Below are 23,041 nucleotides of genomic sequence, written 5' to 3' on the forward strand. Positions count from 1 at the left end.
GGAGGAAAGCCCAGAAACTACACTTAAAAACTAGGTAGTCAAATCTGTCTGCTGGGCTTCAGCTAATCTTCACGTCTCCACTGTGTTGATAGCTTATAGAGAATTTAATGCAAATTTCAGACACATAATTTGTCTTTCTGTGCAGTTTATCAGACTTTTAACCGACGGGAGGGGAGGGACAGACACCAGAGTTTTGGATGTGGTTACCTACATTACATTTTTATTTTGGTAACACATGTGCAAGTGTTGAAACACATGTTATATATACATCCTTTGTAGCTTCCTGTGTGCTGGATATAACAGTGTTTCTTACTGCTGTGCGGAGTGTTTAGTCTGGTCCAGTTTTGAATCTTGTTACCATGACAGCCATCTTCAGTGGCTGGCCTGATGATGCAGTCGTACACAGAGCAGCTTCCTGTGGTTGGTTTTTATCTGCTTTCGTTTTTTTTATCAGATTAAATCACAAAATCAAAGCAGTTAAAAACAAACCTGTGTGAGTTCGCTGTCATGTGACCAAAGTGTGGAATCTCAGTTATAAATCAGAAATGATCAAAACTGAATTGTTATTGTTCACATATATTCATTATGATGATCATTGAATTTCAAAATAAAACATTCTAAACATATGATAACAAAAAAGTTTTTACAAATACATTTCATGGATCAAAAATTCTTGTTTCTAATAAACAAATTTATAAACAATAATTCCACAAACTGAACCTGTCATGGAGACGGAGCCTGTCATCAGCTTCCTGTCTCCGTATATGGAGCTCAGAGAGCAGCGGGCCCCCAGTGCTCTGGCCCCGCCCCTCTCTGTGACATCACAGCGCTGTGATGTGGTCGACTCTGAGGTTAGAACTGAGAGGTTTTCTATCAGAGCCGTCAGCAAATTTTGCTTTGACCTGGTTTGATGGAGCGAGAGGAAACCAGAGACCGTGTCATTAATCTGATTCATCGCTGGATATCAAGACGCTGTCGTTACCGTCACAGCTGTCAGCAGTTTTCACACACGGCAGGAGTGTGTTCAGATGTCATGAACACACTCGACAGCGACACCAAAAGGCTACAACCATCATCGAGAGCAGCAACTGAATCACTGTTTAAGTATACTTTACATACACAATAAAATAAATGGAAATACTGTACATCAGAACAGTTACCAGGTGCTTGAATAGGTTCATTCTACGTTTGTTTGGAGTGAAATGTTGTAGTTTTTACCGCTCTTCAGTGATTTACTCATTTAAAGGTCTGTTGTGTAGGAATCAGGGGCAGAAATGGAAAATGATATTCATAATGAGCAGATCTTTTTCTGTCAAAATTTGAAATTTCTTCTCCCCGTCTGCTCTGATCTGCGGTGGACCTCAAGGTTCCGTGTTAGGACCCGTATTAGTCCTCACACCTGCTCCCTGGTTCTACCTTTCAGAAACACAGTAACACCTGCCACATGCTGCTATACCTGTTCCTTCAATGCATCAACAATGGTAATCCAATAATATAATATAAATCTCAAACAGGCCTTTGGATATGTTAAATACATGTAGCTGTACATGAAGAGTACTGTGACCTGTAACAGAGTATTTCTACACTGTGGTGTTACTGAAGTTACAGATCTGAGAACTTTGTTTCTGTTTCCTCGGCAGGATTTTGTAGATGACGATTCATTTATTCATTCATTGTTTTTTAATGTACAGCACTTTCAATCCGACTTTTCTTTTGAAAACATTTTATTTATTTTCTTTTGAAAACATTTTATTTTATTACTGTCACTGTATTTAACCATGTTTATACAGTAGACACATTATCACAACATTGTAGTTCTTATAAACTGTTGATTTCATGTTTTTATATTGATTATAAATGCTTGTTGATGCACAGAAGACAGGGGCCTTCCATTGTAACGTAACCAACTGTGCTTCTCTTAGCACATAATATATATAAAGAACAACATGATAAGATTAAACATATTTTTTGATCTACTTTTGTTCACAGCTTTGATTTAAAATGAAACTTGATTTATGCCGCAGAATCCCTGGAAACGACTGATGTAAATCATTTTAAAATCAATTTAAATATTAAATCTGTGCATGTAGCTCAAACACAAATCCAATGTTGATGATGTTATAGATCAGCCAATAATCAGTCTTCACCATTTAACCATCATCCAATCACAGCCAGAGCACATTTCTGAGTTTGACTGGAAGTGTGAAGGAGGAGGTGAGGAGTGATGGAGGGAGCGTCAGTCAGACTGAATCAGTCGTCGTGTTCCTGGATGTCAGAGAGTTTGTGGTCGACAGCGACCACAGCAGAGACTCCGGCGGCTTCAGAAAGCCCCGGCTGCACAGAAGCTGTTTCCAGTCACCACAGCAGCAACAAAAACAGTCCTCGAGAGACGAAGAGCTTCCTGATCGATCAGAACCTCAGTGAGAGGACGACACGGCTCCTCTGGGGACAACGTGAACCCTCCTCTGGTCTCTGTGTGGAAACTCCTGAAGTCACTGTGACCCCCTTTTCTCTGATGGTGGGCAGAAACATGACATCATCCTTCTTTTCTCCCCCCTTTTTATTCCACCATTGCTGGAAGTCTGTGAATGAAAATTAGAATCGAAAAAAGTTTTAGGTTTACCGCCCACAGACTCAAACTCTGGCCTTATTATCTGTAAGAGCGTGTGAAGGAGACTCTGTGGGCTGAACACAAGAAGAAAGATCAAGTTAACATGAAATACATTTAGGTCATTAAGATCTCTCAGTTCATGACAAATATGCAAAATTGTGGCTGTACTCAGAATAGGTCAACATGAGGAGAGCTGGGAACAGAAACTCGGTTCCAATTTAGAAACGCGTTCTTAATTACCAGTACTGGGTTCATTTGAAAATACATTCAGGTTCTGCTTATCGGAGCCCAAACGGGACATAACAAATAATAAGGTTGCATGTGTCTGCACAGCGTGCATCAGCACGATGGCATGCCGGAGAGCCAGTGTGGCTTCTCTTTGTCTAAAAGAAAAGACCACAAGCTCAATGCATCCGGTTCATTAGCTGCAAGTCAGCACATCAAATCTGATTAATCGCTGAAGGAAGCATGGCATCGATGTGAGCGAGTGTCTCCTAGCCCGAGTGTCGATAAGATCATATCTTGGAAACTTGGTGAGATTTTGAAATATCATGTCAGTTGCACGAATGTTGAACGCTGTGTTCATTAAAGGAGAACTTCGGTCGATTTAAACATGCAGCTTCATTGCTCAAGCTACCCTTGACTTGCCAGTACCGAAGACGCGAACACATTTGGTCCAGCCATTACAGAGCTCCGTGAACGGAGACTTAGCATTGAACGCTAACAGCATGGGGTAAGAACTTCACACTGTGTTTTAAGCATCTTAACATGCTCCACATCTCACACCAAAAGTTATGCAACATCAGCAGACACCTTAGCACACAGCACTGTAGCGTGTATGACTCAAAATGAATAAAAAAGTAGTTAAAACAGTGTGTTTGTGCAAGCAGCTACTTACTTGTTTGTTGACATCCGTGTGTTCCGGTAGCTAGACCAAACTAGTCAATCCGTCGAGCGTGCACTTACTCCCTCACTGGCGGAGACGGAAACGTATTCCAGCATTTTCGTGTTTCTGTTCATAATGTACATGTCCATGTTACAGCCTGTCATGAGCCATGAGCCTTACAATAGCCTGTTAAGCCTGTTAAGTGCACACTCGGTGGATATGCTAGTTTGGTCTAGCTACCGGAACACACGGATGTCAGCAAACAAGTAAGTAGCTGCTTGCACAAACACACTGTTTTAACTACTTTTTTATTCAGTTTGAGTCATACACGCTACAGTGCTGTGTGCTAAGGTGTCTGCTGATGTTGCATAACTTTTGGTGTGAGATGTGGAGCATGTTAAGACGCTCCAGGGATCACCCCACCACTTCCCCCACATATGAGCTGAATGACTTGCTGGAGACCATCTGTGTCTGGATCATACCTGCTGGGACGTGATTGGTGCAGGGGAACAGATGACATCAGAGAAGTGAGTTTGGTGAAACAAGTGAACTATAGCAGGTTTAATGTTTGGTTCTGGTTCTGGTTCTGGTGTGGTCCCATCAGAGGATGGTCTCTAGGTGTTTGTGAAGGCTTCCTGAGTAACGAGCATGTGATCAGGCTGGTTGATTTCTTCAGCTTCTCAACATTACGACTGTTATTGAGCGTCTGTTAGCTGCAGGCTCACACGTAACACACATGAATGGTAAGTTAAACAAAGGTGAAGTTGTTTTACTATCATCAACAACATCATTGAGTGTTGGACCTGGATGCTGGTTCTACTGTTGAGCCCCCTAAAGATGTTGTGGGCCTAAACCAGTCGCTCTTTTTACACAGAGAAGCCACATTATCACAGCGGCGGATCAACAACTCTCCGCCGTTGTTCGTTCACACAGAACCAAGCAGCTCCGACATAAAGCTGCACCAGTGTGTCAGTCACACAGCAAGCCGGCGCTCCAAATAAAGGGTGTGATGGTCCACGTCATGATGATGACAGGGTGTTCACCGGGCGTCGTGTTCACATCGCTGCCGAGCCAGCAGCAGATTCTGTGTGTCGCAGGGTTGATTGAGCCCGACACAGATGTGAGCAGGTATAAAAGGTGACAGATGGAAAACATCAGCGTCAACACATCACAAATATCCAACTGTAGTAAAACCACTGTGTGATATTACAGCCAGAGAAATAAACACAACACTATATCACTATAATTATTTTAAAGAATACATGAATACTGACACTTTTACATGTGAATGTCCTCATGTTTGCAAAGTGTGTGGCACTTAACTTTCTGTGCAGGATCAGCTGTCGATGTGACAGAACAACATTAATGTGATGCAGAACATTCAAAATGTAGTTTCGATGAAGTGAAACTAGTGGAGATATTCATTTTTGAAAGTGAAAGATTCTTCGTGCAGGTAAACAATGATTATTTTAAATAACTGATGACTGTGAACACATAAACACCAACAGTAAGTGTGATGTGTGTCTCTGGTGTCTGTCTGCTGCTCAGTGAGTCAAAGAAACAAAGAGGTTCCTCTCCTGATTCCTTAAACGGCCTGTGTTAAAATAATTCTGCGATAATTTAGAACTGGAGGAAGGAGATCGGAGTCAGCTCAAGATTCAAACAAGGTTTTAATCTTGTACAAGAGGAGCATTCACAGAGCAACATGCAGGTCTGTTACAAAGTGAAGACTCAATATCTGAAGAGAAAAGCATGGTATATATCCCTCTTTGTGGGTGTGTTTTCACTCAATTAGTTCCTAATTTATGACCTGCACTTAAAGGAATACTCCACAGAGAAGGAAGTGATAAGGAAGAGTTAAGCTTCAGTGGTCACTCAATACCAGACATAGGTAATAAAATGGCGTAAAACAAGATCACAGGTTACAGGTCATGTTGAACAGTTACATTGAACATTCCTGTGTAAGACTTCAGTTCACATCTCTCTTTGAAGTACAACATTTCTATCACAACCTGTGAGCGTGGAGACGAGTGGACAGCACAGAAAAGATGCTGCTGTACACACACAGGAAGCAGGAAGTCTCTCTGATCACTGATAAGCATCGACCTGCCAGTCAAACCAGGTCAGAGCCGAGCCGGCAGAGCAGCCCTCAGAGAACCGGACCGAGCTGAGTCACAACACGACTGTAAACCAGGTCAGACTCTGCAACATGCTCACATCCTGACGCTGCACGACGTCTCAGCATATTTACAGAGCAAACAAAGGTGAAGAGAGGGGGGGGGCCCGAGTGAGTCAGGGGGCCCCGGGCTGGACCGCTGTGTTGTCATGTTGGGAAATCTTACCTGTTTCATCAGACATTAAAGCAGCTGTGATGTAGGATCTGAAGTCAGGTGATGTCATAATGTGACTCAGTTCCTGCTCGTGTCATCCTCTCGTCATGGAGAGTGACCATGAACTCCTTATCTTCATTTTTTTGTTCTACATGACAAAAGACACCAAGTGTTGGTGGTTGAGCTGCATTGTGGGTAATGTCAGGTGTCAGGTACTGGCCAGCTGCGATGATTTTACGACACATAGGTCACAGTGTGTCAGAGTCAGTGGTGTTCCTCTGAAAAGCTCTGCTCTTCCTCTGGTTCTCTGGTTCTTTACACCAACAGTTGCAGAAGTCAGTTCGATTACAGACAAATCATCAAGTTTGCTGATGACTCTGTCATAATGAGCCTGCTAAAGGGAGGGGAAGTAGATCATGGCCCAGTGGTGAATGACTTTGTCACCTGGTGTAAAGAGTCCTATCTGGAACTCAACGTGTCCAAAACTAAGGACATGGTAGTTGATTTGCTTGATCCTGCTCTGACCCAACAGAGCCAGAGGGAGGGAGGTGGAACTAGTGGAGAGCTACAAATACAGAGGAACTGTGCTGGATAATAAATTCTGTTTCCAGACTAACACAGAGGCGATAAGTCCATAAGAAGGTCCAACAGCGTCTCTACTTTTTTAAGAGAAATGAACACGTTTAAAGGGATATTCCGGTGTAAGTTTAATCCATGGTCTAACACACCGTGAAACTGTGTTAGACTCCCTCTGGAGAGATCAAGTTAGCAGACCGCTAATTTACGGAGTTTTATCAACCTCAGAAACGACCGCACGACAACAATACACTGCAGTAAATGGATCCAAATATAAACCGCCACCAAAAAGCCACAAATAATGCTCAGAACAGCACCAAACTTCAGCAACATGAGAAACAGGGGGCCAGCACATATTTCGAGGCATCGAACATTTGATATAGTTGCCGTATTTGTCGGAATAGATAAACAAAACTCACCACCCGTGAAGCCTTCCTTGTTGTGGGGAAGCCCTGTGAGTCGATTACCGAGTGCAGTAGAGTCCCGCAGTAATGATGATCACTGAGCTGCAGAACTCCACTGCACTCGGTATTCGACTCACAGGGCTACAGTTTCACGGTGTGTTAGACCATGGATTAAACTTACACCGGAATATCCCTTTAATGTGAGCACAAAAATGATGACATTGTTTTATAAATCTTTTATTGAGTCAGTCCTGTCTCTTTCTGTTATTGTCTGTTTGTCAACCTTAACCTTGCTGAGTGAAACAGGCCGGTCGGTTTGTTAGTGTTGCTGGAGAGGTTATAGAGGTGAAGCAGTCTCCACTCTGTGACTGATACGACCGTCACGTTCTCAGGAAGGCTCCGGCCGTCATGGACAGTGATGACCACCCCTCTGTAGAGAGTTTGTGCTTGTACCCTCAGGTAGAAGGTAAAGAGTTCCCACCACAGGACTAAACATTACAAACACTCTTTTGTTGTACTGCCATTAATTACGCTGAATTTGCTCTAAATTACGTCACTGTTGCACTTTCTGCTTCTTTTGCACACTGGACTTTTGGACTCTTGCCTATCTTGGCGTCTCTATGTTGTGATCCTGCACTGTATTTTATTTCATGCACTCGTCCTCGTCTATCTGTGTTGTAATGCTGTCTCTATTGCTATTTATTGTCTTGTGTGTTGTGTCTGGACAGTTATACATTCAGAGCTAAGCTTTAATTGGGATAGTTTGTGTTCCCTCACTGTGAGGTAAGAGATGTGGCTGATGTGATGTTTACATGACGAGGGGCCCGGAGCAATTAAGCAAAGTTTAGCTTGAGGACAGGCCTGTCTGGAGCACTAAAACTGAATTTATCTCTCATCCCAGTTGTTTAAAGCTGACTTAATGTATACATTTCCATATAAGAATGGAGAGACAAGCTCGCAGAAGCAGAGAAGGGTGGTGGCATTTTGTAGATTTCCGAGATCGAAGGCGATAGAATTTCTGATAGAGAAGGGCGAAGCATTGGGCAGAACTTTGTCATAGATTTGCAAATACCAGGTAGCGGCCGCCTGGTTCAGACGCAGGCATGAGATCTGTTTCAATAAAGATTGCTCTATCATTCCATCCAACCTGGCCTCCGCAGATTCCTTTATCAACATACTAAAAGGCGACACCTTTGATGAAGAGAGCCCAGAAACCACACTGACCTTCACGTCACGCGGTGGAGAGGACAGTGGAGACTCGACGGCGAGGCCAGAGCCCACCGTTGGTTTTAACATCTCAGTCTGTTATGGAGAAACTAAGTGTCTCGTCCATGTTGCACTGATTTGTGGGTTCAGCTGTCAGAACCAGAGTCAGTCTGTGACGGTGAAGTCAGCACATCTGGGTTCACTGTCCGGTCTGTCTGCACTGAGATACTCAACCAGCCGACTCTGTGGAGGAACACGTTATTGTGAATATATTCCTACAGACACTCAGACTCATCACAAGTAAAGTGATTCTGCTGAATTCTGCAGACTTTCGTTCTTCGCAGCAGAAGAATATTCACAGGTTTCGTTAAACCTGATGAACCTTTGTAACGTGATGTTTGTAGACTTCATGCTGTCGACGATCAGATGACCTAGAAAACCTGCAACTTTAGCGTGCACAGAGGTTAAACTCCAACACCGACTGGGAAAGTGGGTCGACCATCAGGCCTCGTCATGCAAGTCTGATCTGTGTGGTTTAGAGAGGAGGATCAAAGACGCACTGATACAGAAAGAACGACAGAAAGAGAGAAAGAAAAAGAGAAAGATGGTGAAGTCATCAGCGGAAGTCCGTGTCCGCTGACACGGTGCTCTGATCAGGATAAATATCAGAGCTCACCCAACATCCAGCAGAGCCCGTGGACCCTAAAGAGTCAGACACAGTCTGAGAGATCTGCAGAACGTCCAACAATCCGGATCAGAATAAGAACCAGAAAAGTCCAAACTGTCAGCATGTTCTCAGCAGCGAACTCCTCCACAGTGACGGTAAGATTGTCATTTCATCTTCTGATGTAAACCTGCGCAGTGAATCTGAGTTCAGGAGAAGATCTCGAGCTTCAAACTCACGTCTCAGAGAGAAACACGAATATGAAGAAGTTCTGATACAAAGTTCTTTATTCATAAACCAACCAGGAATAAAACAGAACGTGTACTGACAGTAATCTGCGAGGCTGCATCAAGTCACGTGACGCATTTTAGGACTTCTGATGTTTTTGTCACAACAAAACCAAAAGTCATGAAAAGTGATGCTGATGTAAAAATCTGCTGTTACCATGGAAACAAGAAGGGTTAGGGAACAGTGACACGTTTTATGATTTATGAATGAAAGATGTTGGATTATTTTCTATTTGTTAGTTTATTCAAATGTATTCAAACATTCTGGGGGATTTTATGTGTTTGTTAGAGAGCGAACAGAAAAGGACGTAACAAAGACATTTAAATCATGGATTATGTAATATTTAAGACTTTCATAAATCAAAAGAAATATTCACATTGAGTCAAACATTTTAGATTTTGTGGTGGATGTTTCACTGATGTTGTGTTTATGATTATATGTGAAAATGGTTAATTGCAACTTAAAACATGCATTAACATTTTCTGCTGACAAAGAAGCAAATGTGAAATTTATAATTTATTATTTCACTTAATGTGAAATTGTTTCTGTAATTCATATTCAATAAATGTGAAATGTATGTTTTTTTCTGAGGGTTGATTTTATTTTGAAATATTATTATTTTCTTCATGAAGCACAAAGTGACAATATAATCTAGAAACACAGATATTGTTTTAAGAAGAAGAAGATCATGTCTGAAGGTGTGTTTCTCCTCCTCTTCCTCAGGCCGTCTGTATGGTGGCGATGATGATGATGATGATGATGATGACGGAGGCAGCAGCCATGCCAAAAGGTGGTGGCCAATCCAGACACTCACTGAAGGCACACAGGAAGACCTCTGATGGTGCGGTGGTAGAAACCATCCCCCTGCAGCTTGACACCAGCTTTTTGGTTCCCAGCAAACCCATCAGGCCGCTGGAGAACGTCTCCATCTCCCCGTGGACGTACAAGTAAGAACACACTGAACACACACACACACACACACACACACACACACACACACACACACACACACGGAAACCAGTCCATCTCTTGTAATGAGCTCGTGTGAAGAAAACAGCAGAATGGTCCTTTCACCTGTGAACTTTGACGTTTACAGTTTTTTGACCCTTCTCTCTCTCCGTCCGCAGCAACACCCACGATGACTCTCTGTTTCCTCCGGCGTTGGCCGAGGCTCGTTGTTTGCTTGACGGCTGTCTGGACTCGGAGGGCCAGGAGGACCTGAGCCTGAAGTCCAGACCCATCATGCGCCAGGTGATGCTGCTGCGCCGAGTCAGGTCGACGGGGGCGGGGCCAGGGGCGGAACACAGCTACCACTTCCGGCTGGAGTCCCGCATCATCGCTGTGGGCTGCACCTGCGTCCGACCCATCGTCCAGCGCCAAGAGTGAAGAGCAGCAGAGACCAGACCGGCTACCGGGTCAGACCGGTACTGGTACCATTCATCTCCAAACACAACTACACACTGGAGTCAAGTTCAGGAGCAGACAGATTATTAATGGATGTGTTTCATATATAATGTTCTATTTATGTTTTATTTAAAAGACATTTTTATTTAAGTGTTTTGATCTTCAGCAGGTATTTATTAGTGATGTTGTGTTCCTGTATTTATAGTTCAGAGTGTCGACTCAATAAAAACACTGAGCCAAGAACTAAAGTGTCATCGTTTATTGATTTAAAATATAATGTGATTTCTGTACATTGTCATCATCATCATCATCATCATCATCATCTCACCCTGACTCCTATACAATGACGTTGCCAGGGAAACAGACTGACGCACACAAACACACCACTGTAGCTGTAAACAATGCACACAGGTGATTATCAGTCGTTCATCAGTGAAGCTCGTCCGTTCGTATCAGCAGGATGTGACGTGTGTGTGATGCCAGGCGATGGCGCTAACGTTAGCCACAGGAGCTACCGACTGTTTGCTGTTGCTGTCACAAAGCAGGAGTCTCATCCAGCAGGACTTTTGGTGCCTCGGCTTACATTAGCTTCAAACGGCTGCATAAATGCTAACATGCTAGTTTGAGTATATTGTTGCGTCGTTCAGAAATATGAGAAGAATCCAGATATAATGAATGAAAATGAAAATGTGGGGCTGTGAAAGGGGCTGAAGAGGAACGTTTTGTGGGTGTTTGAATCTGAACGTCTCGTCTGTGTTTGGACTGGCACTCGTCTTCCTGTCGTCTGTGTTTCGGATCAATCTCGTCTCATTCCTGTAACACACGAACTCTGACTTTCAGTTTTGCTTTGGCTCTTCTCAGCGAGTGTTTTTACTCTGACTTGTCTTCATTTGCTGGGACTGTAACTGTAACCTCGCCTGTAACTGTATCTGGTCTTGTCCAAGTCCAGCTGACTTCTCTGTCTGTCCTGGTTCTGGTCTTGACTTGCCCTCGACCTGAATTACGAGTCATTCTTGACTTAAAACTGCTCAGACTGATTTCACTGCCACTGGAAGTCTCTAAAGAGCCTCATGTAACTGATCAAGCCCTTCCTGTTGTAGTTGTACAGTCGGTGTAAAGATGCACACTGTCCAGCAGGTGGAGCTGTTTGTCTCTGATCAGCTGTGTCCGGGCAGCATGGACTCCATGTGGACCTCCTGACAGGTGGAGGAAGTCCAGCCCACGCTTTTCTCTCAGGAGCTACAGAGGAAGACGTGGAGACGTTTTTTGGGTCCGGGTTCTGGTGTTGTTGGGTCGGGTGCAGCTTTGATAGATCGTTGTGAAGCGTTAAATCCTCGATGCGAACACAATCACACACATGAACACACTGGCACTGTTGGCATGGCAACACAGCACAGTAAAACCTCTGTGAACCATCTAATGATGACTGAATCTGCAGCGTCCAAGTTTTTCTCAGAGCCGATCTCATCAAGAAGAGTCCTGGTTGTAGAGAGGAGGTCGAGACGCGCCCTCAGTCCTCCTCCTCCTCCTCCTCCTCCTCTTCCTCCTCCTCTTTTTCTTCTTCTCTCACTCTTTTCAGAGTCTCTTCCTGTCAGTCTCCAAGTCGGAGCAGCGCCGGGTTGCCGGCACATCAATCCTCAGCTCATCAGCCCTCCAAAATGGCTTCCAATTAATGTTCAGCTTGTGTTGTGATCAGGCCATCAAGACACCTGGCAGCAGAGGACAGGGGGTGAGGTTAGCACACTGCTAGCACATGCTAACTACAGTACACAGGATCTACCTTCTTGACTCTGGCTTCGCTAAATTGTGTTTTTTTCACAAGTTTTTTGTTGTTGTTGATGTTTACACTCAATAAAAAGTATTTGGACAATAAAGACAAAAGTATGTGGAGCACAAGTTCCAGCCTCTGGTGGAAAGACTGAACCTGAGTACTGGAGCTTGTTTGAGCGGAACATGCAATAGCAGAAGGTGCAATATGTATGTAATTTTAGTTTAAAACATTTAAAACAGAAACACAATGTGGAGAAATAACGTCTCATGATGTCTGTGTATTGTGTTGCAGAGTAACAGCTAACAGCTACAGTTAGCAACAGTTAGCAACAGTTAGCAACAGTTAGCAACAGTTAGCGGTGACTCTGGCTACTTGTTTCTTACATATTGCACCTTTAATGACGATGATGGTGAAATCAGGCTGCAGCATCCGTGTCCACATACTTTGGGCCATGTAGTGAACTTTAGTTCATATTGTTTATTTGAAAGTAAAGTAAGTCCAACCGATGTTTATATCTAAATTTAGGAAATATGATTCAGATCTAACAATGTTTAAAAAATGCTAAGTGAGAGTTTTTATTTTCGTCATATCGCTGTCTTCATATTCTGTGTCAGTCTACCCAGAATCCCTCCTGCTCCTGCAGCTCGTCCTCACCTCCACACTGTGCTTGTCCTGGAAGACACAAACATCACAAACTGATATTAGAGATTTGTCTCCGTGACACAGAATCTGAGTCGTCTCTGAGTCAGCGTGCAGACTGAGTGTAACACCTGCGTCCTCACCTCCTCCTGCTGCCGCTCCTGTGAGGCGTTCAGGTGCATCTGCCGCTGCTCCTTGACGGCGTCGGCTCGGTGCTCCTGGCGCTCTTTGGTCAGAGCTTTCTGAGCGACTTCACGCTCGTGCTCCCGCCTCTCGGCCAGGTGCTTCAGCAGCTCTGCCTCCTGACACTAGAGGGAGACAGAGGGAGGGTTACAGTCAGCTAACAGTTTCTTAACTTTCAGATTTACTGAACAGATTTCATTTCACTTGTTGTCTCAGCTGTGTGACTACGTGTCTGTCAGGTATGAACACTTGTTTCTTGTTGGGCTGATTGTGGGGTTCCTCAGGGGTCAACGTTTGGTCCACTACTTTTTCATCCACACTAAAATATGTCAACACCCACTTTAGGACTGTCTCTGCACAGACATGCATGTTTCCTTCATCGTGGTATGAAATCATCTCTGATGTTGTCGTTTAGCTTGAAGCATCGTTAGTGTAGCCTCACTGAGCTGCTGGCTCAGTTGAGACTCTTCTATCAAACATGAACAATCAGTGGACTGCTGTTGTCCTGACTTTTGTGAAACCCCCAGCGCTCCACACACCTTCCTCCTCTCTTGAGCAGCATCCAGTTTCTTCTGGATCTCTTCCAGCGAGGGTTTCTGGCGTGGCGGCGTGGTGGCCCTCAGCTCGGGGCCACCGTCAAAGGTGGGCGGCTTCAGGATGACCTCGAAGGCCTGGCCGCTCGTCCGCTTGCTCAGCTCGATCACCTCCATGTCCCGGATGTTGCACAGGTTCAAGTCCACCACGCCTGCTGCTGCAAGAAGAGCACGAGACGATAAACTCACCACCATCTGACAGAGAGTCGTCCACTTTGATGATTCTCTGTGTGGGTTCACTCCCACATGCAGTCAACACACAGGCAGGGTCATTATAGAACAATCTTTTGGTTGTTTTTTACATTTCAAAACAAGGAGAATCCTGCAGTGACTGGAGTCATTAAGTTAATGATGTCTCTGTTCCACTGATAATTGTTCTATAATGAATCTAAAGGAAACTTCATCTACACAGACTCAGAGAGCTGCTGACCTTCCTTCTTGTCGGCTGTGGCGTCTCTGGGTTGGGGGAGGATGCAGGAGCAGAAGAGAGACACCAGGGGGAGCTCTCGCATCTTCTCTCTGTATGCTGGAACATTCAGGGACCGAGAAAAAGAAAAACTGCAGTTGAGCCATAAATATGTGCCGATTCAGTCAAACGAACACTTTACATCACCTCATATCTGTCAGAGGTATAAGTGAGTGAGGTTTTACCTGCCAGAGTCATCCTGCTGCTGCTGTCCGCTGTCAAAGACACTGTGGTGAGGTAGAGTCTGTTCCTGAGGACACACACACGACAACACTTCATCAAACACAGTCGAGTCAGTTCAGCAGAATAACTGCAACACTGAACTGAAACACTTGTAGGATCTTTGTTCCCTGAGTGAAGCCTGTCAGGCTCGACACGCTTCAGCCTCTCCTGCAGGAGCTGCTGCGGAGCCTGTCAGGCGAAACTCAGGGAACAAAAGCTGAAATTAAAACAGCAAGCCTCCGTTTGGATGATTTAAGAAACAAAAAACACTTCAGGATATAAAGGGAGACAAAAAGTGGGAGACGCAGACGAACTGATCTTAACATTCTGGAGTTTCAGGTTCGTTTAGTTTGAAACGTGTTTTCACATTTGTTGAACAAACATGAACATCTGTGATTGTGCAGATGTGACCTGCAGCTCTGAATCTAAAGCTCACACACTCAACTTTTACCTGATTTCTCTGTTAAACGATAAAAAAGTGTTTTTCTTATGATTGATCTGTCTCTGCGACTGAACAGCATTCTGATTCACAGGTCAGACTGCAGCTCCATCATCTGAGTCATTCCTATAAATATGAGTCTGATCTGTTTTTGATTCAGCAGCTGTGACTCCAGGAGATTTAAATACTTCAGCTGATGAGCGAAGACTGAATCAGCAGTAAACACAGAGACACGACCGGCTGCAGGAGGTTCAGCTCAGAGGGCCCGTCAGTCAAACTGAGTCACAACAAACTCAGCAGCAGCAACATTCAGAGCACAAACACCACCAACCAACCTCCACACAGCTGCAGGCTAACTGTCTATCATTTATCTGTCTGTTTTGCATGTTTTACATCAATACTGAATCTCTGCAACATGCAAAACAAAGACAAATGCCAAACTGAGCTGATTCTTCAGTCTGAACAACACAAAGAGACTCAGACAGATAAAAAACTGATTATTTTCACCTCAGAGGAAACAAACCAAAAGACTGAAAACCAACAATCACAGCAGTCGTCTATTCTCCACTCCATTATCCTTAAAGAGCTGCTGCAGACACAGTGTGAACACTGGCCTGTGTGTGTGTGTGTGTGTGTGTGTGTGTGTGTGTGTGTGCAGGGTCTAAGCGATGATGTCATTGTTTCCAGTGAGCGCATCACGTTCTGCAGAGAGTCGAGCACGCAGCTCAAACACCAAACTGATCACAAAGACTAAGAGCAGATTAAAAGAAGAGATCTGAGACACAAAGACAGAAAAAGATGAAGACGAAGAAAAAGAAACTGCAGACGAACGAAAGAACGAAGAGGAGAAACAGAACCAGACGAGAGAACGCTGCTTCACCTGCTCACAGTTCTGTCTGTTTAAAAGAAGCTGCAGCCGGCGGAGCTGCAGACATGCAGGAAACTACACAATAACACAAAACACTCACAAACATACAAAGTGTGTGTGTGTGTGTGTGTGAGTGTGTGAGAGAGAGAGTGTGTACTCACCCTGCAGTGATGCTCGGTCTCTGTTCAGACTGAAGATCTGCAGCTCAGCAGCATCAGCACCAAACAGCAGCCTGCTGCATGACATCACCCACGGGTGATCTGATTGGCCGGGGTGATACTGGGCTGTGATTGGTCCAGCAGGGCAGAGGGAGGGGGAGGGAGAGGAGGAGCAGGAGCAGGAGGGGGAGGGGGAGGAGGAGCAGCAGGAGGGGGAGGAGGAGGAGGGGGAGGAGGAGCAGCAGGAGGGGGAGGGGGAGGAGGAGGGGGAGGGAGAGGAGGAGCAGGAGCAGGAGGGGGAGGGGAGGAGGAGCAGCAGCTTGAGGGGGAGGGGGAGGAGGAGGAGGAGCAGCAGCAGCAGGAGGGGGAGGAGGAGGAGCAGCAGCAGCAGCAGGAGGGGGAGGAGGAGGAGCAGCAGCAGGAGGGGGAGGAGGAGGAGGAGCAGTGGAGGTTCTTATTTCAGAGGAATCCTCCTGATCAGAGAGTTTTCATCAGAATCAGAACCACCGGGTCATTAAGATGGAACGAGCTCTGTTACGGGAACCTGATCAGTTACTGTGACACTGATCGATCACATGTCACTGATGAGGTCATGTGCTGCAGATCTGCTGTTGTTCTGTTCACATTTTGTTCTTTTATTGTCTGAAAATGAAAGTTTGTCATAATTATGAACCTACGACTTGTTTTATCTGCATGTTATCACATCCAGTCAGAAGGAACAGAATGTAGAAGACAACATGGAATAAGAGACAGAAACAGTCAAGAAGAACAATCTGTAGTTCACATGTCCAGTGTACAACATGGACCGGTACCAGCCGTGAGCAGCGTAGCACCCAGGGACCAGACGGACCGGAGCCACAGAACTTTATTGCACCGGTCCTTTCCATTAAATCTAAATATGTCTGCTGAAATGTGTTTATAAACGTGTCGTGTTGAGTTTATAATAATAATAATAATATTTCACCTGCAGCAGTGAAGAGATGAACTGACGTGGTGCTGAAAATATTCTGATGTTTATAATAAAGATTCACTTTCAGCAGGTTTCCTCAAACTCTGCTGATGATCGATGCAATAATCTTCTGTTTTATATTTTTAGAAGTGCATTGTTCAGTAAATGAGATGCAGACTGCAGTTTGTGTCTCACTGCTCGATGTTTTAAACCCTGATGATTTCTGACCCTGAGCTGAAGCGGTTCAGGTGCCTGAACCCGACCTGAGGACAAACACAGAACCGTGTTTGGACTTATTCATGGTTCTGCAGAAACGTACTCAGCCAACATTGATCCTGGAGATCAGGTTGTTTAAAGCGTGTAGAGGAACACAGAAACATGAAAACACACATATTTCAATCTGACAACGTTTAAAGTCTCATAAAGAAATTCTGAAAACAAAATCACAGAGAAACTTCTGACACACGAGGATCAAACTGGATCTGGTCTGATCTGGTTTGTGGGGTCGATGTGCTTCTGAGGAAATGTCAGCGCTAAAATTAAAGGCTGAGAACGGATTGTTACTCATCCTGACTCATCTCACATACACACACACACACACACACAGATCTGTATGTGTGTGTGTGTGTGTGTGTTAACGCCTCCATCTGTTGCTCTAGTTGTCGGCCAAACTCGACTGTCTGTCACTTTTCATTCAGTCAGCGCTCGCGGCTCCATCGAGGCTCAACGCTCACAGGAGTCTTCATAAAAGTTCAGATGTGGTTTATCAGTAAAAACTCTGCGGCTGTTTGATTCATGGTGACTTTGTTCTGGAGCTCTTCACTGGACGGGATCAGCAGCCGTGTTGATGAACATCCTCTGACATCCTAAATTATCTGATATTTGGTGTATAAAATGCATCACGTTGCTGTAGCGCCACCTGTAGGTGAAGTACCGTCACATTCATCTGAGCAGCTCAGTTTGTTTTGATCTGAGACCACAAATCGAGGAATCCTGTGAACTGACAGCAGAGAAATGAATCCAGTTGAAGAATAAACACATTTAAACCTAAAACATAAACTGCTCAGATCATCACTGTGTTAGATTAGTAAAGCTTTTTGTTTGATGTGAGTTTGAGGTTAAATATTGTTTGTTTCACATTTGAGTGAAATCTGTGAATCACATGTTTTTATTGGAGGACGAGACTACAGCTCCCATCATGCACCACAGCAGAACACGGTGTTCTCACACACTGTTCCTCCTCCTCCTTCTCCTCCTCCTCCTCCTCCTTGCTCTCCTCGTTCTCCTCATTCTCCTCCACACACTCAACCAGATGATGTAATGCAGCTGCAGTGTGTGTGTGTGTGTGTGTGTGTGTGTGTGTGTTCTTGTAATTCTATCTTTGTGTGGACACAGCTTCACAGGGATGCTGAGCTGAGTGTGTGTTTTAGGCTACAATGCTACTGCAGTGCTTTAGGTTTGTGTGTGTGTGTGTGTGTGTGTGTGTGTGTGTGTGTGTGTGTGTGTGTGTGTGTGTGTGTGTAGGTGGAAGGTGAGTGAGAGGCTGCAGCAACAAGGACAGAGAGAAACCTCCACATCCCAACTGATGATGTCATCTGCAGCCTATCAGCTGAGAGCTCCACTGTCAGGGTGTGTGTGTGTGTGTGTGTGTGTGTGTGTGTGTGTCTTGAAAGTCAAATCAGGATTCAGCAGAAACAACAACACATCTGCAGAATAATGTTTTTTGAAGAGCTGCAGCAGCTTTTGTACTGCAGAACAGACAGAGCTGTTTACTGTGGACAGAACCGGGCCCATCATAGAGACAGAACACATAGATGGACCTCAGCAGAACACAGTAGAACCCAGTAGAACAGAGCAGAGGTCTGATGTGGAGTCGGGGGCGGGGCTCTGCAGGAAGCTTTCGAGGAAAAACAGCCGCAGACTAACTGGAAGCAATGACATCATCTCTGAGGCTGGGAGATGATGTCACTGACAATGAGGTCACTGCACTGAGCTCAACACAGAGTGATGTCATGACAACCGAAATGAGAAAGAAAGAAGGAGCCACAGCTGATAATCGAGCTGAGGTGAGATACACAGAACATCTGAGGTGTGATGATGAAGATGATGATGATGAAGGTGATGGTGATGATGATGATGGTGATGATGATGATGGTGATGGTGATGGTGATGATGATGATGGTGATGATGATGATGATGATGGTGATGTCATCACTGAAGAAATGTTTTTGTTAGAGTGATTAAACTTTCTGCTATTTGATCAACACAGAAGATGATTTGTGTTGATTTCTCTGCTTCCTCACCCCTCTTCTTCATCATCATCATCATCATCATCATCACTCAGGTGGAGGAGCCCTGAGTTTAGACTGCAGGCTGCTGTTCACTGTATTTGGCAGAGCGTTGCCATGTTGAGTTGTATAGATTATCAGTTTGTCATCAGTCACATTCTCTCTGTGACGCTCAGCTGCTCTGAGCTGCTGCTGTAGACTGCAGCTGTGTTAAACACCTCCAGCAGGTCTACATGCTGTAAGACTCAGTGAACACATCAGATTTGTTATATTGTCACACTGAAATGCTGTTTTTAGCTCCTGTCTCTTTAAGACACCTCTCCCTAGTCTGCTCTGATTGGTCGGCTCGAACACGACTGAGCCAGCGCTGCTGACTTGCCTCCGGTCGGCTCTGTTGATGTGTTTCCTGCAGTTTGATGCAGAACGTGTGTGAATATCACCACAACAGCACACGTTAGAGCAGCAGATGATCTGAAATCAGCTCGACCCACATCTACGTGTTTACATCACATATGCCGGCCCGGTTCTACTCGCTCTGACTCAGCACAGTCTGGGTTTTGCATTTCCATCACAGCTGGTCTACCTGCTTGAAGGTGAGTCTTAAACCAATAACACGCTGGTCTTGATCTCTGCAGCACTACTGAAGAATCACCGCTAACAAAGTGGATCTGCTGATTCAGCTACAAACACGTTTAATTTCCTGTAATTGCTTCATAATAAAAGCCTACTGAACAAAGTGTTTCAGGTGTCAGGAGGGAGAGGAGCTCCTGTTGATGTGGACTTTTAACTATAAATACCTTTAACATGCACAAGAACTCAAAGACGGTCTCCTTTATAATTGCACAGAAAGCTTCCCTAGATTTTTCCCTCTGCGATCTCAAGAGGAAACCACCGCCCGACCTGAGACCGGGTCGCTGGTTTGATTCCCAGACAGGCAGATAAATCAGTGATGCACCGGTCCGACAGCACCGACCCACATTACACACAGTCTGTGTCTTTACAGTTACCTTCAAGTCTGAGGTGGATTTGGTGCAGGAACCAGCCGCAGCATATGAAACAAACAAACCGGACCGGACCAGATGATTCCCTCAGAAAACTGGAAGAGTGAGAAAGGAAACCAGAATCATCTGGTGTGCCGGATGTTTTCTGAGTTGTAGGATTTCTTGGTTATGTTCTGTGGACTGGTCAGATATTATACGACTCTGTCGGCTCGTGGAGATCTTGATGTGATTCGCTGAGCTGGTGCAGGTGATTCTGACCTGCAGCCCGGCTGTGGATCGTCATTCAGCTGTGGACTGAATTTAAGAGTTGTGTCTTAAGAATGTCAAACTTTTTATCAAATAAATTAATCAATTAGGTTTGAGGTAAATAGAACTGTGAGCAGGAATCATTTTATTAAATACTTTGGTATTAATGGGAAAATAAAAATCTATTTCTTCTTTTACTCCAAAGATCAAATGAACGACATGTGAGAACACTGACGGTTCATAGAGGAGCTCAGGTACCGACTGACAGTCTGTTGGGATGAGCTCTGCAGCGGGTCAGACAGAACCAGGGTGACCCGGGTGTGTCAGTCTCACCTCTCTTCAGCCTTTACAGGAGGGCGTCGTCACCCTCTGATTGGCTGAGAGGGGAATGACCCAAGCTGCTGTCACTCAGCAATCAGGACTCAGACTGCACACCTGCACACAGGTGATCTGAGTCTGCTCCAATCAGTCCAGAAAGATTCTGACATTCAGGACTGGTCCACATGGTACCAGTGACCCACACTGACCTCATGCTCTCTTACATTTAATGGTCCTCTTGATAAGAAAAGCAGATTCTGGAGTCTCGTTCTAACTCGTCACACAGCAACACTTCAGAGCAGCAGGTTAAATCATCTCAACACTTCCACACTTTCAGTCTACAGAGATTTAATTTATGAAACAGACACACAGCTCACAGATCTGAGGTCAGTGAGAGTGGAGAACATGAACCCCGTCACTGCTGAGGTGAACTGACCCGACGGCTCCAGGTGTCGCTGTGTGGAGGGAATCATTTATATCACAGGCTGCAGAGACAAATCTGAACTGGGAGATATGGATGTAGCCGCCAGTGTGAACCAGTCGAGACCAGTTTAACTGTGTGTGTGTGTGTGTGTGGTGTGTGTGTGTGTGTGTGTGTGTGTGTGTGTGTGTGTGTGTGTGTGTGTGTGTGTGTGTGTGTGTGTGTGTCTCAGCCTCAGGATGAATGAGCAGTCTGACTCTCAGCCAGCAGTCGTGTGTTTTATTTGTGTCGGCGAGGCGTCGTGACTGCCAGCGTTTCTGTTTCTGGTCGTGTCTGCAGCCCACTGAGGAGGAGGAGGGTGAGAAGAGGGGAGGGAAAGAAGAGCAGAGGGGAGGGAGAGAAGAGGGGATGGGAGGGAAAGAGGAGGGGGCAGGATGAGGAGGAGGAGAGAGAGAACAGACAACAGTGTGGGCTGAATGTCAGCGGAGGTGAGTCACTGCTGCTGCAGGCGGACGCTTCCAGAAACTCACCTGAGAGGCAGACGGACGAGCCGAACCTGGAGACAAACCAGGAATTGTCGGCAGTCAGCACACTTCACCGACCGGCACATTTAAAAAAAAATCTTTTGTAATGTTTGATGTTTTGAATAAAACAGTGACTGCAGGATGTGAACTTTATTACCTGTGCTTGAAGTCAGGTGAAGTGTCGCAGTCCACAGAACAGTTCTGGAGCGTCACAGTAAAACAGAGTTGAATTTTTCTTATTATCAACTTCAGCTGCTGTTTTACTGCGACGCTCCAGAACTGTTCTGTTCTCTTTGGTTCCTTCTATTCTTTTAAAATCCAATAATCTGTATATATAATAATGTAATGCATCACCTCATGAATCATTTCATTTCGATCCTCTGAGAACTGTCTATTGAAAATCATTTATTTTGATGACATCGTCCTGTTGAAACACAAGGCCGAAAACAAAAACACAAGTTAAACTCAGTCAACAAATATATGTTATATGCTGTTTTTCCTGCAGCCTTTTCACAGACTTTAATCTGCTGGTTTTGACCTGCAGAGTATCTGGATACTTCAGTAAAACACATGAAGTCTGATCCGGTGCAGTAAAGTGTTCCTGCTGCTGACGGCTGTGATGTCATCAGGTGACTTTGATGTGAAAGCAGGTTTTACAGGTGAAGTTTCTGAGATGTGACCGACACTAACGTTTCTCTTCTCCATCAATGTTTTGGAGAAACTAGTGAGAAATGTGACAGTGAGCCTGAACCACAGACATGAGTCTGCTAAGAAAAAAATACATAATTTACAAACTCTTAGTTTTGTGCAAAAAAAAAGAAAAATCACAATTAATTTGTAAAGTAACTAATGAAGGCAGATTAATTTAGTGTAAAAGTTCACAGTGACACTAAAAGAAAAACTGTCCATGAAGTAAAAGAAGCTCAGTTTCATCCTTCAGTACTCGAGTAAATGTGAAAGTGAGTCAGCTGCTCTTTACATCGACCACGCTCGTCCGCCTGTAGGCGAGCGAGCAGAGCGTGTTGGCAGATGGTCGGCAGGCGGAGGATCTGAGTCCATTCACACAGCTCAGACATGAATGGAGACGAACAGAGAAAGACTCAAACACGAGCTCAGCTTCTGTCGGGAGCCGAGACGCTGACGGCCTCCATCACAGAGAAACGACTGAGGATGCTCCGCTCATCACAGCGTGGAGCTGCTCTGAAGTGAACAGTGTGTGGGAGTTTCTTTTCTTCCATTCAGAGAGCTCAGTCTCTTTGTCTGCCATCAGTAATGGAAGTGGACTAAATAACAGAAACAGCCGCCAGTACAAAAGAAAGCAGCTCAACATCCTGCAGGATCTCCTCCAACCGTCACAGCGGCTGACGGCTCAGTGTTAATCAACTGGACATTCTTCATCTTCATCATCGTCGTCGTCTCTCCCTGAGCAGACAGATTATTACAGATTACTGATGTCTGTGCTTTTTGTCTTTGATTGCCAATTAAATAAATAGATTTAAAAGTGCAGCACTTCAGCTCTGAGTGGAAACAGAAAATGGAACGTCAAAATCGTACTTCAGTAAATTGTAGCTGGTTGCTTTCCATCG

General features: G+C 44.8%; 2 protein-coding genes across 7 annotated transcripts; one reads left to right on the top strand and one right to left on the bottom strand.

The window, feature by feature from the left end:
• The first annotated feature begins 3,082 nt into the window (after positions 1-3,082).
• On the top strand, positions 3,083-11,045 carry il17a/f1 (interleukin 17a/f1). 4 transcript variants are annotated; one of them, XM_030415652.1, is made up of 3 exons: positions 3,083-3,144; positions 9,689-9,912; positions 10,093-11,045. In XM_030415652.1, exons 2-3 carry the CDS (start codon positions 9,698-9,700, stop codon positions 10,349-10,351), a joined length of 474 nt encoding a protein of 157 aa, XP_030271512.1. In that variant the 5' UTR covers positions 3,083-3,144; positions 9,689-9,697; the 3' UTR covers positions 10,352-11,045. The 4 variants fall into 4 exon arrangements, with proteins under 4 accessions (XP_030271512.1, XP_030271511.1, XP_030271510.1 ...); XM_030415651.1 differs by lacking the exon at positions 3,083-3,144 and adding an exon at positions 3,966-4,024; XM_030415650.1 differs by lacking the exon at positions 3,083-3,144 and adding an exon at positions 4,040-4,240.
• LOC115580902 (stathmin-4-like) lies at positions 10,614-15,789 on the bottom strand. 3 transcript variants are annotated; one of them, XM_030415648.1, is made up of 7 exons: positions 15,712-15,788; positions 14,207-14,271; positions 13,986-14,081; positions 13,502-13,713; positions 12,923-13,087; positions 12,795-12,812; positions 10,614-12,078 (listed from the first exon to the last, which is right to left on the bottom strand). In XM_030415648.1, the coding sequence occupies exons 2-7, from the start codon at positions 14,217-14,219 to the stop codon at positions 12,070-12,072; spliced, it is 513 nt and encodes a 170-aa protein (XP_030271508.1). In that variant the 5' UTR covers positions 14,220-14,271; positions 15,712-15,788; the 3' UTR covers positions 10,614-12,069. The 3 variants fall into 3 exon arrangements, with proteins under 3 accessions (XP_030271508.1, XP_030271507.1, XP_030271506.1); XM_030415647.1 differs by lacking the exon at positions 10,614-12,078 and having other exon boundaries at positions 12,471-12,812; positions 13,502-13,710; positions 15,712-15,789; XM_030415646.1 differs by lacking the exon at positions 10,614-12,078 and having other exon boundaries at positions 12,471-12,812.
• Between the last annotated feature and the right edge of the window lie 7,252 nt (positions 15,790-23,041).

This window comes from Sparus aurata, chromosome 4, assembly GCF_900880675.1.
Source record: "Sparus aurata chromosome 4, fSpaAur1.1, whole genome shotgun sequence".
Classification (NCBI taxonomy): domain Eukaryota; kingdom Metazoa; phylum Chordata; class Actinopteri; order Spariformes; family Sparidae; genus Sparus; species Sparus aurata.